The following is a 16472-nucleotide window of genomic DNA, read 5'->3' on the forward strand; positions in this document are numbered from 1 at the left end:
TGCCGTGTGTTAATTTGATGCTTACTAAAACTGAACTTCATGTTGTGCAATTTAGTAAATACCACATTAATGCAACAAATTGATATGTAGTAACACTAGGAGTAATTTGCCCTTAGAAAGGGGGTCAGCAAATACCATTTTTTAGGGGTGGTGTTACATCTGTATTTGGATATAATGTAACGTTGGCCAATAAACATATACAGTTAATACCAGCATGCAATCCTCCTGGGCTGAGGGTGCAACAGATCTTCCATGTTACTCCAAGACTATCCAGGAATCGTCAACACCTCCTGCTTTCCTGAATTCATCTCTATGGAACAGCATCCATCTCAGGACCTTCGTACATTGGTACACTTGAAAAGACCAGTGAGTTTTTAGTGTAGTCTCCAAACTATAGTTTATTATAGAAAAGCAGAATTAAACCACACCTGTGTATTAGAGCTGAATGGGTGGGTATACAAGGGAAACAAATACATTTTACTGCTCTTTGTGCAGACAACACACCAAGGTGGCAGCAAAAATGTGAGTTCTAAAGTAAATGGTGTATTGTGCAGGGGAAATTACATAAGTTGCCAGAGCCCGGGACGAAACAGCCAGATTAGTGCCCGGGCATGGGACAAAATGGCCATGCTAAAGCCCAGGCATGGGACAAAATGGCCATGCTAGCACAACAACCATGCTAGAGCCCATGCGTGGGACAAAATGGCCATGCTAGCGCCCGGGCGTGAGACAAAACTGCCATGCTGCAGCCCATGCGTGGGACAAAATGGCCATGCTAGAGCCCAGGCGTGGGTGAGAACGATGGCCATGCTAGGGGGCCCATGCTTGTGACAAAACACACCCATGCTAGAGACCTACTTTTCTCAAGCAATTGTGCAGAGGTGTTAATGGAAGGAAGGGGTGGGATGTTATTGTCCCAGCATAGAGCACACAACTATGGCTGGTGGCGTTGGGAAGCGACTGGGGACTGAGAACAATGACAGCAGTGTGAGAGCGTCTCTGATCAGCCAATTGTGGAGGATACAGAAGCACTATGCAAGGGCCCAGCTGCTAGAAATGGGACATTTTAAAAAACAAAATAGGCACTTTGTCATTTATATATGAAAACTTCTTTATTTGTAATTTAAAAAATATACCTGAAAGAACATTATTTACAGATATAATTATCCTTTACAGAAAGCAGTGATGGCTTTGGATGGTTGTGTTTCTCTCGCTCACCCCATAAATGTTTTATACAGGCCACAATTTGGTGGAGTCACCATGGGCCCAGCGTGGTCACAGTGTGCGGTATCAGATCTCACCAGATGTGTATAGATGGGCATCCAATCACTGTGCTTGTCCAGCTGGATTCCTCACAACACTCCGGACGATTGGCTCTAGTTATCGCAGCCCCAGCTGCTCTCCCCTAACCTCCTCCGCTCCAGAGCAGCATGATATAAAGGAACACAAATATTGTCATTTCATGTGATGATCTCTTCCTTTCTCATTTCATATCCATCTGAATTATTACCCATCTAACTGAGGGGGAGGGTCGCTGCTACTTACTAATACAGCTGTAGAAGGCAGGAAACCATGAGCATTTTATCATTACACTTGATCCATGAGAGGTCCTGTAATTCTGTGTATAACTCATCACACAGGGACAGGCCTGGAAGCCGAGCCATGACGCCTCACCTATGGTCACAGCCTGGTTGGTAACACTGTCCCCTTCACAGCACACTGGTCACATAATGTGAATGAGATATTTCTGGGATATTTATACTCCTCCTCGGACTTGTAGCATCTGTGGGTTAGGAAACCGAAATTTGTACACAGGACCATTTTATACAAAATTTGAAGTCTACATTTTTATTACTTATTACCATAAAACAAAGTACAATGTATGTACAATATTAAAATAAAAGCCATACTAAAGCCACGCTAAAAAGACACTCTTCATAGTACTGTTGAGATTCCTCATATACAGGTAAGTTCTGGAAGCTGTATACAGAGTACAATCACCAAGGCGAGCAGGTATCCATCCGTCTCCATGTACATTAGCTGGGTATACTCTACACAACACATTTTATTCAGGAAGATTTAAAAAAAAAAAAATAAAAAAAATAAAGTGATTGAACCCAAGCACGGAACGTTTCTCTCTTGTATAACAATACCATGGCATACAATAATAAATGCATTATAGAAGCCAGTCTGTGGTTTTCCCCCTCATTTGGTGAAGGTGTACTTATAATAAAGAGCACAAATAAAACCTAGACAATAATAGATGGTTGGCGAGATTGGAGTATCACATGGGTCACCAAACATGGATATACAGGTTGTGCATCGGATACAAAGAGAAGGGTAGAAGTCTTTTTAGCAACTTGTCGCCCATTATACAAAAACAACCAAACTCCAGAGGAGAAAAAAAATAAAATAATACAAAATAAAATTAAAACAGCAAAAGATGGAAGTTCAAACAATGGTATACCAAATATATATATACAATATACAAGCAACCCAGTGTCCCGTGCACAGACGCCATCAGTATCCTGCGTTGGAAATATCGCTAATCGATTACTTTTCAAGTGTAACAGGACAGGTCTGTTGCATACAGGGGAACTAGTGCAAAACTTATTTTTCTGCTGAAACCGTTCCTCCCCAAAAGTCGCCACTAAAAACAAAAGAAAAAGGAACCAGGACAGTACCCAGAACCATCACGCAGCCACGTACCTTCATGCCAAATCAAAACCGCCAACATGTAATATTTACCATAAGCCCAAACTTCTGTGTAATAATTAAAGTCAGTCTTTTAAAAGAGATCTAAATATAATACTCTGACTTCTATTACTGAGCGTTTATATGGCAATAAGGCTTGTTACACCCTGGGAGGAAGGCTGACTCTCTATCTGACCTTGATGGATATATAGCAGTATCTACAGTCACACAGCAATCTGGACATATTTACAAGCTGACTGGAGATTCCGGCTTTCATAGATTGCGCTTCTAAAATACAACTTTAGAATATATGCATGTAATCTAGAACTGCTGCCATGAAGGATAGATCACTGTATAATTAGTAATTGTGGTATTGTATTCAACCCCATATCATTAATTTGCCAAATAACCCCCACACTTTTTATGAGCATCTCTTATACAGAATGCATGCATGCTATTGGCAGATGGTAAACTAAATTCTACCCAATACAAGAGCATTAACATAGGCCGCAGCGCCCGCGCCCAGGAACAAGACCGGCAGGGAAACAGCGTTTTATTTGAAGAACACATTTCTGTACACACGTTGTTTCATTCCTAAGTTGCTTGATTTGATGGCAATACAATGGTCTCTTAGTGCTCTGAGAATGGCGCGGTCATACCAAAAGATGGTGACGACGAATGACGAGAATATGGCTTTCAATACAAGTAGTACTTCAACAATATATGAGCTTGTCCGAGGCAAAACCAATGTACATAACTGAGGAAAATAAAAGGAGGAAGCTTTACATGGGAGAGTTCCCCCTCGCTGACGCACAGTATATTAGGGGCTGGGATAGAGCAGTCATTGGATCAGCACCAGAGTCACTCGCATGGCTGTGATTGTGTGAGTGGCGTTCTAGACTTTCGTGACTTTAACCAGCAGTTGGTGTGAAAAAGACGCAACCCCAGGCTCTATACACAGGATAATGGGTTTTCTTATTACCATTGTTTGAACATCTAACCTTAGGCTGTACTGTAATAAAGTTATTGCCTACAGAACAGGGTGGAAGAAAGCTCTGACTGCATGTAACAGATTAGTATGGCACAAAAAAGTAATGTTTTCTCTCTAATGTGTAACTGCTTCCACAGAACAAGAGGTCATTGTCATAGTCTAATGCCCATCATGTGTTATTAAATCATCAGCTCTGCAATGAGATTCCAAGGCTTTCATGGTATAGATGTCCTGAGGCAGTTCTGACTTGCGTCGTACGAGAGGTCTTTCCTTCTTTACATCTTTCTGAACCTGCAAAGGAACATACCAATAAGCTGGATGAGACACAGAAATGGATCTCCTTATTGTACAAGATCAGTAGTCTGCAAGGATTCATGGGCTAGGCCAGTGGTTCTCAACCCTCAAGTAACCCAACAAGATCATGTTCTCTGGGATCAGGTGGGAGAATTACAGACTAGCTCACCTGCGCATGATTAAAGACATCCACAAAACATGACCTGTGGCTATAGGTGAGGACTGGAGCAGTGTGTCCCTGTTAGAGAGCAGGAAACGCTCAGGTCACGGTGGTGCATCAGACTTTCTCCTAGACCTTTTCCAGATGTGCTTGGTCCATATTGTGCACCAGTGTTATAGGTCATGCAACCTTTCATGGACTATTTAATACTTCAGCATGGAATAGACCGTACCATGGAAACAGAATTTATCGTCTCCTAAACCAGTACTCAAAATCCTTGTGACTGGTCATTAGGCAAGTCCCAGCACAGAGTCTGACCAGTTCCTTTACTCTAATGCTGCGAGAGGATGGCTGAGCAACCCAACACCAATCAGACTCATTCCCAGCCCAATGACAGACGTCCACAGATTCACATCAATAGATCATCTGACAGACAATACACGCTAACAAATGACCCCATTTACAAAGAGAATTTGAAGAATAATTTCAGATGACCCATTGCCCTGAATATAGTATGGGCACAAGCCAATATGGTTTCCATTAACGACCATATGCCCCAGCGTGCTTCTATGCTCAGGTAGCTTCTCAGAATCAACTAACGCGCTGGCAGAATGGTGAACACGGTGCGGCCGTGTAATGTGATTCAGGAACGATTGCTGTAATATAACGGAATATCTGCAGTGTCACAGAAGAGAATGACCACTCCTGGGTTACCTGAGACGCCTCTTCCCTCACTGTCTTTTTAAGCATCTGTACATCTTCAAGTAAGGGTCCATCTGTTTCCATTGCAACAGGACTGTTCAGAGCAGAGGTGTCAGTATACATAGGGAACTACAATACAAAGTATTGAAATAGTCATCCGTAATAAGGAAAGGAAACTACACTGTCTTACTAATAAACCATTACAGCTCCAAAATAAAGTCATGGACACACCACCCTATTAGCAACTGCTGCAAACCATTAACCCTCGGTTATATTCTGCAAAGGTAAGTCATCTGTAACTCTAGCAACCATGGAGATGCAAGCCCAGCATACTGTCAGCAAGAGGCTGTCAGGCATGCTGGGACTTGTAGTTCCACTACAACTGGGTTACTAAGGGCTGGTAAATGACAAGGACATACAGTGCAACCAGAAAGTATTCACAGCGCTTCACTTTTTCCACATTTTGTTATCTTACAGCCTTATTCTGAAAAGGAATAAATTCATTTTTGTCTTCAAAATTCGACACACAATACCCCATAATGACAACGTGTAAAAGTTTTTGGGAGATTTTTGCAAAATTAAATTAAAAAAACAAAAACACACACTTAAGGTGCATACACGCACAACGATTTTTGGAACGATTATCGATAACGATATCGTTTATCGTTAAAAAAATCGTTCACTTTCTGAGTTAAAACGATGAACGATTATAGTTCATGCGCGTTCACGTTTGTAGTTCAGTCAGATTGACCAACTGAACGATTTTCATTAAGGGAATATGCAAAAATCGTTAATCGTTCATAAAATCATTGTGTGTATGCACCTTCTGAAATCACATGTACACAAGTATTCACAACCTTTGCCATGAAGCTCAAAATTGAGCTCAGGTGCATCCCGTTTCCACTGATCATCCTTGAGATGTTCCTACAGCTTAATTGGAGTCTACCTGTGAAAAATTAAGTTGTTTGGACGTGATTGTGAAAGGCATACACCTGTCTATATAAGGTCCCACACTTGACAGTGCATGTCAGAGCACAAACCAAGCATGAAGTCCAAGGAATGGTCTGTAGACCTCCGAAACAGGATTGTCTCAAGGAACAAATGTGGGGAAGGGTAAAGAAAAATGTCTAATGCTTTGAAGGTCCCAATGAGCACAGTGGCCTCCATCACCCATAAATGTAAGAAGTTCGGAACCACCAGGACTCTTCCTAGAGTTGGCCAGCCGTCTAAACTGAGCGATCGTGGGAGAAGGGCCCTAGTCAGGGAGGTGATCAAGAACCCGATGGTCACTCTGTCAGAGCTACAGCATTCCTCTGTGGAGAGAGGAAAACCTTCCAGAAGGACAACCATCTCTGCAGCAATCCACCAATCAGGCCTGTATGGTATAGTGGCCAGAAGGAAGCCACTCCGTAGTAAAAAGCACATGGCAGCCTGCCTGGAGTTTGCCAAAATGCACCTGAAGGACTCAGACCATGAGAAACAAAATTTGCTGGCCTGATGAGACAAAGATTGAACTCTTTGGTGTCAATGCCAGGCGTTCTGTTTGGAGGAAACCAGGCACCGCTCATCAACAGGCCAATACCATCCCTACGGTGAAGCATGGTGGTGGCAGCATCATTCTGTGGGGATGTTTTTAAGCAGCAGGAACTGGGAGACTAGTCAGGAACGAGGAAAAGATGAATGCAGCAATGTACAGAGCCATCCTGGATGAAAACCAGCTCCAGAGCGCTCTTGACCTCAGACTGGGGCGACAGGGGCGTTGTCCTGCTGAAGGATGATCTAAGCACACAGCCAAGATATCAAAGGAGTGGCTTCAGGACAACTCTTGAATGGCCTTGAGTGGCCCAGCCAGAGCCCAGACTTGAATCCGATTGAACATCTCTGGAAAGATCTGAAAATGGCCGTGCACCGACGCTTCCCATCCAACCTGATGGAGCTTGAGAGGTGCTGCAAAGAGGAATGGGCGAAACTGCCCAAAGATAGGTGTGCCAAGCTTGTGGCATCATATTCAAAAAGACTTGCGGCTGTAATTGCTGTCAAAGGTGCATCTACAAAGTATCGAGTAAAGGCTGTGAGAGTACTTATGTACATGCGATTTCTTAGTTGTGTTTTTTTATTTATAAAATATGCAAAAATCTCCAAAAACTTTTTACACGTTGTCATTATGGGGTATTGTGTGTAGAATTTTGAGGACAAAAAATAATTTATTGAATTTTGGAATAAGGCTGTAACAAAATATTAAAGTGAAGCGCTGTGAATACTTTCCGGATGCACTGTATAACTACGCACACTGGTACACTATCACACCTACCGTACTCTCACCTATACTACTCACACTGGTACACCCTCACACCTCCCCTACTCCCACCTATTCTACTCACACTGGTACATCCTCAGACCAACCCTACTCCCACCTATACTAATAACACTGGTACACCCTCACACCTCTCCTACTCCTACCTATACTACTCACACTTGTACACCCTCACACCTACCCTACTCCCACTGGTACACCCTCACACCTCCCTTACTCCCACCTATACTACTCACACTGGTACACCCTCACACCTAGCCTACTTCTACCTATACTACTCACACTGGTACACCCTACTCCTACCTATACTACTCACACTGGTACACCCTCACACCTCCCCTACTCCCAACTATACTACTCACATTGGTACACCTTCACACCTACCCTACTCCCATCTATACTACTCACACTGGTACACCCTCAGACCTCCCTTACTCCCACCTATACTACTCACACTGGTACACCCTCACACCTAGCCTACTTCTACCTATATTACTCACACTGGTACACCCTCACACCTACCCTACTCCTACCTATACTACTCACACTGGTACACCCTCACAACTACCTATACTACTCACATTGGTACACCCTCACACCTCCCTTACTCCCACCTATACTACTCACACTGGTACACCCTCACACCTACCCTACTCCTACCTATACTACCCACACTGGTACACCCTCACACCTACCCTACTCCCATCTATACTACTCACACTGGTACACCCTCAGACCTCCCTTACTCCCACCTATACTACTCACACTGGTACACCCTCACACCTAGCCTACTTCTACCTATACTACTCACACTGGTACACCCTCACACCTACCCTACTCCTACCTATACTACTCACACTGGTACACCCTCACAACTACCTATACTACTCACATTGGTACACCCTCACACCTCCCTTACTCCCACCTCTACTACTCACACTGGTACACCCTCACACCTAGCCTACTTCTACCTATACTACTCACACTGGTACACCCTCACACCTACCCTACTCCCAACTATACTACTCACATTGGTACACCCTAACACCTACCCTACTCCCACTGGTACACCCTCACACCTACCCTACTTCTACCTATACTACTCACACTGGGACACCCTCACACCTACCCTATTCCCACCTATACTACTTACACTGGTACACCCTCACACCTCCCCTATTCCCACCTATACTACTCACACTGGTACACCCTCACACCTATACTACTCACACTGGTACGCGCTCACACCTACCCTACTCCCTCCTATACTACTCACACTGGTACACCCTAACACCTACCCTACTCCCACTGGTACACCCTCACACCTGCCCTACTTCTACCTATACTACTCACACTGGTACACCCTAACACCTACCCTACTCCCACTGGTACACCCTCACACCTACCCTACTTCTACCTATACTACTCACACTGGGACACCCTCACACCTACCCTATTCCCACCTATACTACTTACACTGGTACACCCTCACACCTACCCTATTCCCACCTATACTACTCACACTGGTACACCCTCACACCTATACTACTCACACTGGTACGCGCTCACACCTACCCTACTCCCTCCTATACTACTCACACTGGTACACCCTAACACCTACCCTACTCCCACTGGTACACCCTCACACCTACCCTACTTCTACCTATACTACTCACACTGGTACACCCTCACACCTACCCTATTCACACTGGTACACCCTCACACCTACCCTACTCCCACTGGTACACCCTCACACCTACCCTACTCCCACCCCGGTACTCACACCTACCCTACTCCCACCCCGGTACTCACTTACACTGTTACAACCTCATACGTATAAACGCTTCAGCACAATATAATTGTGTAAATGTGCAGGCTTTCTAAGCACTGACGTTCATAAATGCTGTGGCAAGTGTGAGGAGCTGTTGCAGCTAATCTAAGCACTGGTGCCGTAGTGTTTCTGTCTTCGTGCTGCAGGTCTGTGCACCCATACTGAGCAGCATAAATTATAACAGATAATACTCATCTCAAATGTGTTTTACTGCATATCCCGTAATTGAGAACATGGATCGTAAATACGATTAATTTCCTGCTGCGAAAACCCACAGATTGGAAGCTGGAAACATGCTGGTTTAGTCGGCTATGACTGCACGATGGCAGATTACGCTCAGACAACCGTACTGGGTATGGAGCGTGATTTCAGCCCTGCATGCTGCAACTAAATCTAAGTGGTTTATGTAAATGACTGCACAAAAGGGCAACAAATATAAATCTATCACACGCAAACCGCCATCTAACGCCTGAGAATACGGTGCAGTATTACCATTACGCATTCACCAGAATACACCAGTACATACCTGGGGGTTGGATTTGGCTAGATTCTCTATTTTTCCCCATGCTTCTTCTCTTTCCTTCAGTTTTAGCTTCTCCCTTGAAACGCAGCAAAATGAAATTACATTTAAATTACTAATGGTGCAGGGTGAAATGCAAGAATTATTTCATGCCAGAAAACACGTCACGCAGACATAACAACAGCACACATTGGATGCAGCCATTACAGCGACGCTGGATTACGTCCTACTTTCTAATTGCTAATAAGCGAGAAAAGTGTAAATGGTAAAGAAAACATCTGTTCTTCAGCAGAGTCAGGATCCTGAACAATTGTTACATATAGGCAACGTGCCGGCCCTGTGCTAAAGCTACAAGCTGATTGGCTGTGGTGAACTACTGTACGTCTGTGCGCTGTCGTAGTCTCTGCCAGCAATAGGTTAGGGACAGATTAGCTGAGTGCGCAGAAACTAGCGCTCCCGCTAGGCTGTTTTAGCGGGGCGCGGCGCCCTGCCCTTCTGGAGGGCAAAAAGCACCCTGCCCTCAAGGAGGAGGGCAAAAAGCGCCCTGCCCTGACAGCCTGCGGGTGGGTGGAGAAACATGCGGTGTCCCGGTCACCGCCGGAGAATAGACGTCGGGCGCATGCGCCCGGCATCTATTCTCCCTTTCTGCAGCACTTGGGGGCTGCCCGGCATGTCCGTAAGCGCCGGGCACGCCCCCAGGTATGCCGAAAAGGGGACGCGTCTTATAGACACGCCCCCTTTTTATGACCATGCCCGCTTTTCGGACGCGCGGGCCTTCGGCGCATGCAGAAGGTTGCCCTCTCTAGCTCCGGCGCCCTGCCTGCCGCTGGAGCTAGAGTGAACACTAGAAACAGTGCAATAGTGTAATGAGGCTGCCTTCTGGTATATACAATAAAAGGATGAAACGTGACAGATTTGCTGAGTGCACAGAAACAGTGTAATAGTGTAGTGAGGCCGCCTTTTGGTATATACATAAAAAACGAGATATGGTAAGAACTTACCTTTGTTATCTCTGTTTCTACGAAGTCCATAGGGTCCACAGGGTGACCTTGGGGTATAGCTGGATCCTGGATCCTCGGGCACCACGGAGTTAAAGCTTTTAGCTGCTCCCAGGATGCACTTGGGTCCAACCTCCCCCATACCCCGCCCCCGAGCCACAGGCACCTCAGTTGGTAAGCAGCCCAGGCCGGAGGAGACGAAACAGAGAGAAGGAAGACTGGAACACACAAGAACCATACTCACAGAAATGGGAGACGGAAAACCGGTGACCAGTCACAGAGCCCATATGAAGCCAGGTGCGACAGGGCGGGTGCCCTGTGGACCCTATGGACTTCGTAGAAACAGAGATAACAAAGGTAAGTTCTTACCATATCTCTTGTTTTCTACTTCAGGGTCCATAGGGGTCCACAGGGTGACCTTGGGGATGTCCCAAAGCAGTCCAACTAAGGGCGGGGACGCTCCTGTGCTGATAGGAGAACCCGGCGCCCAAAGGATGCATCCTGAGAGGCAAAGGTGTCAAACGCATAGAACCTCAAAAAGGTCTGAATGGAAGACCAGGTGGCCGCCTTACACAGCTGAACAGCAGAGGCGCCACGGCTAGCAGCCCAAGAAGGGCCCACGGACCGAGTGGAATGAGCCTTAACCGAGGCTGGAACAGGTAAACCCTCCTGCATATAAGCCTCAATAATAACAGAACGAAGCCAACGGGCTAGAGTCTGTTTGTTGGCAGGCCAACCCCTCTTGTGAAAACCAAAGAGGATAAACAAAGAATCCGACTTCCTCACAGAACTAGTCCGGTCCACATAAACCTGGAGTGCCCTTACAACGTCTAAGGAAGTCTCCCCAGCCGAAAGATCAGGTGACTGAAAGGCTGGTACAACAATTTCCTGATTAATGTGGAACCTGGAAACCACCTTAGGCAGGAAATCAGGACGAGTGCGAAGCACCGCTCTGTCCTGATGAAAAATCAGAAAAGGGGGACGACAAGAAAGCACCCCCAAATCTGAAACCCTCCTGGCAGAAGCAATTGCCAAGAGGAAAACAGTTTTAAAAGTTAGCCACTTGAGCTCCACTGACTCCAAGGGCTCAAAAGGAGGACCCTGTAAGGCCCTAAGAACCACCGGCAAATCCCACGGGGCCACAGGTGGCACAAAGGGAGGCTGGATTCTCAAAACACCCTGGAAAAAGGTGTGTACGTCCGGCATAGCAGCGATCCTGCGCTGGAACCACACCGACAGACCAGGCACGTGTACCTTCAGTGAAGAAAGACGTAATCCTAAGTCCAAACCGGACTGAAGGAAAGCCAGAATACGCGAAACCCGGAACACCTGGGGATCATAGTTTCTGGCCTCGCACCACTGAAAGTAAGTGTGCCACACTCTGTGATAGATCCTCGCGGAAGCAGGCTTGCGCGCCCTCAGCATGGTGGTAATAACGGAGCTAGAAAAGCCCCGAGACCTCAGGACGGCTGTCTCAAGAGCCACGCCGTCAAAGATAGTCGACCCAGATCCGGGTGAAGACAGGGCCCCTGAGACAACAGGTCCCGCCGTTGAGGTAGGAGGTACGGAGCGTCGATGGACAGGCTCCGCAGATCGGAGTACCACGGCCTTCTGGGCCACGCTGGGGCCACCAGGATCAGTGTGCCTCCGTCCTGTTTGAACTTGCGCAGGACCCGAGGCAGCAGAGATATCGGAGGGAACAAGTAAGCCAGTTGAAACAGCCATTTCACCGACAGCGCGTCTATCAGACTTGCGCCTGCGTCCCTTGTCCTTGACCCGTACACAGGCAGCTTGTGATTGTAACGGGACGCCATCAGGTCCAGTTCTGGCAGCCCCCACTTGTCCACGAGTAGTTGGAATACCTCTGGATGAAGCGACCATTCCCCGGGATGCACATCGTAACGGCTGAGGAAGTCTGCCTCCCAATTGAGGACTCCTGGGATGAAAACTGCCGAGAGAGCTGGAAGATAGCGCTCCGCCCAAGCCAGGACGCGGGACACCTCCGACATCGCAGCTCGACTGCGAGTCCCTCCCTGGTGATTGATGTACGCCACCGTGGTGGCGTTGTCTGACTGCACCTGAACGGCCCTTCCGTGAAGAGCGGTGCCGGACGACTGCAGGGCTCTGTATACTGCCCGCAGTTCCAGGATGTTGATGGGAAGAATCGCTTCCTCCGCCGACCAACGACCCTGAAGTGACAAGGAGCCTGTCACCGCCCCCCAACCCCGGAGACTGGCATCTGTCGTGAGCAGAACCCATTCCGAGATCCAAAAGGGGCGCCCCTCCAGGAGATGCGCTGTCTGCAGCCACCAGGCTAGGGACAGACGCACCTCCGAGGACACCAGCATCTGAGAGCGGATCCTGTGTGGCAATCCGTTTCATTCTGAAAGAATCAGCCCCTGCAGGGGCCTGGAATGGAACTGGGCAAACTCCACCATGTCGAATGCCGACACCATGGACCCCAAAACTCTCATCGCTGAGTGCACCGACACTCTGCCACTGCTCAGACAACTGTGAATCCGCAGCTGTAAGGAGGAGACCTTCTCTGGAGTCAGAAAAATCCGTTGCTGACGAGAGTCCAGCAGGGCCCCCAAATGAACCATCCGTTGTGATGGGATGAGGGAGGATTTCTTCCAGTTGATCAACCAGCCGTGCGCCTGTAGACAAGCGACCGTCAGGTGGAGATGCTGGATCAGTACCTCCGGGGAGCTTGCCAGCAAGAGGAGGTCGTCTAGATACGGTAGCAACCGTATCCCCTGGCTCCGAAGGTGAGCCGCCATGACCGCCATCACCTTGGTAAATACCCTTGGTGCCGTGGAGAGACCAAAGGGTAGAGCCCTGAATTGGTAGTGGTTGTGGAGAATAGCAAACCGCAGAAACCGTTGGTGCGATGTTGCTATAGGCACATGGAGGTAGGCGTCCTGGATATCCAGGGAGACCATATAATCCCCCGGTTCCATCGCCAGTATGATGGAATGCAAAGTTTCCATCCTGAATTTGGGAACCCTGAGAAACCTGTTCAGGGACTTCAAATTGAGGATGGGGCGATGAGAGCCATTGGGTTTCTGCACCAGAAACAGCGTAGAGTAATACCCCATCCCACGTTGAGACTGTGGTACGGGTATAATGACCCCCGCCGTCAGCAAGGCCTCTATGGCTTCCTGAACCTGCAAGGCCTTGGTTTTGTCCTGAGAAGGACTTGTGCAAAAAAACTGGCAAGGCGGCCTGTGCCGAAAAGACAGGGCGTACCCCTGGGAGACCACTTCTCGCACCCAGGCATCCGTGGTGGTATTGTGCCAGCACTGGGCGAATTGAAGAAGTCGGCCTCCCACTCTGGGGTCCCCCAGAGGGAGGCCCGTCCCATCACGCAGAAGGCTTATCTTCTGGCTTGGAAGAAGGGCGCCTAGCACTCCAGGCTTGCTTCTTTGGCTTTGAGGCGGTCTTGGGTGCGGACTGCCTCGGGAAGGACTGACCCTTTGCCTTGCCCTGAACCCGAATGGAACGAAACGCCGAGCTCCGGACCTTAGCAGGTGTAGTAGCTGAAGGGAGGAAGGCTGACTTGGATTTTGCCAGGGTATCTACTATTTTGTCCAGGTCCGGACCAAATAGTAATTCCCCATTAAAAGGTAAGGCCTCCAAGCCTTTCTTTGAATCCGCGTCTGCTCTCCAAGACCGCAACCACAAGGATCTACGAGCAGACACTGCTGCCGCCGAAACCCTAGAGGTCAACAGGCTAGCATCCAAAGATGCTTCTCCAATGTAGGAGGCGGCATCTCTCATCTGTCCTAACAACGCCCTCTGGACGTCCGGAGATTCATCCGTAAACGTGTCCTCCAAGGCGTTGGCCCACCCCTCAATGGCCTTGGCCACCCAGGAGATGGCCATGGACGGCCGGGCTACAGCCCCTGAGAGAGAATAAATAGACTTTAGACAAGTCTCCACCTTCCTGTCCGTAGGATCCTTCAGCGAGGATATAGACGGCAATGGCAAAGTAGCACTCCTGATGAGGCGTGTTACATGGGAATCGACTGCAGGCGGAGTTTCCCATTTCTTACAATGCGCTTCCGGGAATGGATAATTGGACGCCAAGCGTTTCTGTGGCAGGAAACGCTTACTGGGCGTCTGCCAGGCCACCGCCATGTGATCAGTCAACTGATCAGACAAGGGGAACGCTGTAGAAGTAACCTTAGCCTTTTTAAAACTAGGATACCTTGACTTGGGAGCGGGTGCCTCATCCTCAATCAGAAGAATAGCCCGCACCGCCTTAACCAGAGCCCGCACATTGATGGAAGACTTAGTGTCTACCTCCTGGACTGAGGCATCTGAGGCTGAGTCATCCTGTACCTCACCATCATCCGAGAACCCCTCAGAATCCGAAAGATGTGCAGCCTGTGCCATGACTGAGCGTTTAGACGCCCTGGAGGGCACGTCACTGCGCAACATCGACTGAAAAGCCGAAGATGCTGCCGCCAAATCTTGGACAGTGTGGGAAAGCGCATCCACCCAGGGTGGAGGAGCTGTCACAGGAGCCTGAAACGGCACCACAGCCGGCTGTGCCACAGGGGTGGACTGAATATACATTGGCAACCCCGCATAGGGACCAACAGGCTGAGACCCCGGGGGAGTCTGCAATAATTGTGGGAATGGGGGATGGCAGGCTGGGGCAACGCTCTAGTAGGGGCGGCAGTCGGGACCGACAGACGGTCCGCGATGGACACCAGCACCTGGGAAAACATCGCCCATGGTGACTCCTGCGAAATGGGAGGTTTAGACGTACCAGGGACCGCCTGGCACCGTCCGCACAGGCCGTCCTGTGACAAATCCTCCCTATCCACTCCTGCAGAACAGCGCCTGCAGGAGAACAATACCGGAGCCCCGGAGTGCTCAATCTCCTCCTCAGACATGACTTAGGAAGAAAACGTGCGCACTCACCAGTGTGCTGAACAACAGCCCACAATATGGCACCGTGTAGCACACAACTGTATGTGACGGACCTCACAAATACGTGATCTATATAGGTGAGGTCAGTAGAAACACCCTTCCCCCGCACACCTGTAGGGCTTGTAGGAGAAGGAAAGGGATAGGTACAGGCTGACAGTAAGTAGAAAAAAGACACAGACAGGCAGCACTAGCAAAAGTCACATACCATGCAGGAAGATATACTCACTGCACCTTTCCACTACAATCAACCTCCCAGATTCAGTGTCTGGGAGGGCTATAGCGCTGTGTACACTGTCCTTGGCGGGGGAGAGGTACACAGGGGTACCGGTCCGCGTGCTCCCTGAGGAGTATCCACGCTGCCAGTAAGAAAATGGCCGCTGGAGACCTCAGAGGAGGAGTGGCCCGAGTAGCTGCAGCTCAGCGACGCCAGACTCCGAGCTGAAAGGCGCGCTGAGCTGAGGGGAGGAGCCGCTAGACAGGGAAGGCTTCCTCCCCTGGCTAGCATATTAACCCCCGGGTTGCCGGCATCCCGCTTGCCGCGATATTAACCCTGGTGGTCTAGTGGTCTGGCGGGGTATGCCTCCGCTGGAGGGGGGGCCCGCCGCCACCGCTAGCGCACCCCGGTCTGTCCCCTAGACCGGGGGCATGGGACTGCATTTAAAAGGAACCCGCGCACCGCCGCTAATCAGCGGTGCGCGGCTTACCTGATCTCCCCGGCGTCTTCCGGCAGCAGTCCCGGGGGAAGCCAGAGTCCGGCTAGTACAGACTCTGGCTTCCCCCGCCGCGATCCCCAGTTCAGTGCTGGCGTCGCGGCGCCAGCAGGGAGAAGGAGCGGCAGCGTGGGCGTCTGTACAGACAGCCCAGCGCTGCTGCTCTAGAGAAAAAACTAATAGTAAAAAATAAATAAATTTAACTAAGTTAAATAAAAAATTAAAAGCTTTAGGGGGCTGCTCCTGCAGCCCACCCCGCAGGGTGACCCGACTCCGGCCGGGCACCATCTAAAACTGAGGTGCCTGTGGCTCGGGGG

General features: G+C 48.9%; 1 protein-coding gene across 3 annotated transcripts in view; it reads right to left on the reverse strand.

The window, feature by feature from the left end:
* Window positions 1–1832: 1832 nt before the first annotated feature.
* The window catches only part of PPP2R5C (protein phosphatase 2 regulatory subunit B'gamma), a 165358-nt gene continuing 150718 nt past the window's right edge, over window positions 1833–16472 (reverse strand). For all 3 annotated transcript variants that reach the window (XM_088475208.1, XM_088475210.1, XM_088475209.1), the window contains 3 exons: window positions 9513–9585; window positions 4854–4970; window positions 1833–3976 (listed from right to left, as the gene is read on the reverse strand). In XM_088475208.1, the coding sequence (XP_088331334.1) occupies window positions 3845–3976; window positions 4854–4970; window positions 9513–9585 (322 nt within the window). In that variant the 3' untranslated portion in view covers window positions 1833–3844. The remainder of the gene's footprint in view (window positions 3977–4853; window positions 4971–9512; window positions 9586–16472) is intronic.

The sequence above is a fragment of the Taudactylus pleione genome, unplaced genomic scaffold (assembly GCF_031769625.1).
Source record: "Taudactylus pleione unplaced genomic scaffold, aTauple2 ptg000166l, whole genome shotgun sequence".
Lineage (NCBI taxonomy): Eukaryota > Metazoa > Chordata > Amphibia > Anura > Myobatrachidae > Taudactylus > Taudactylus pleione.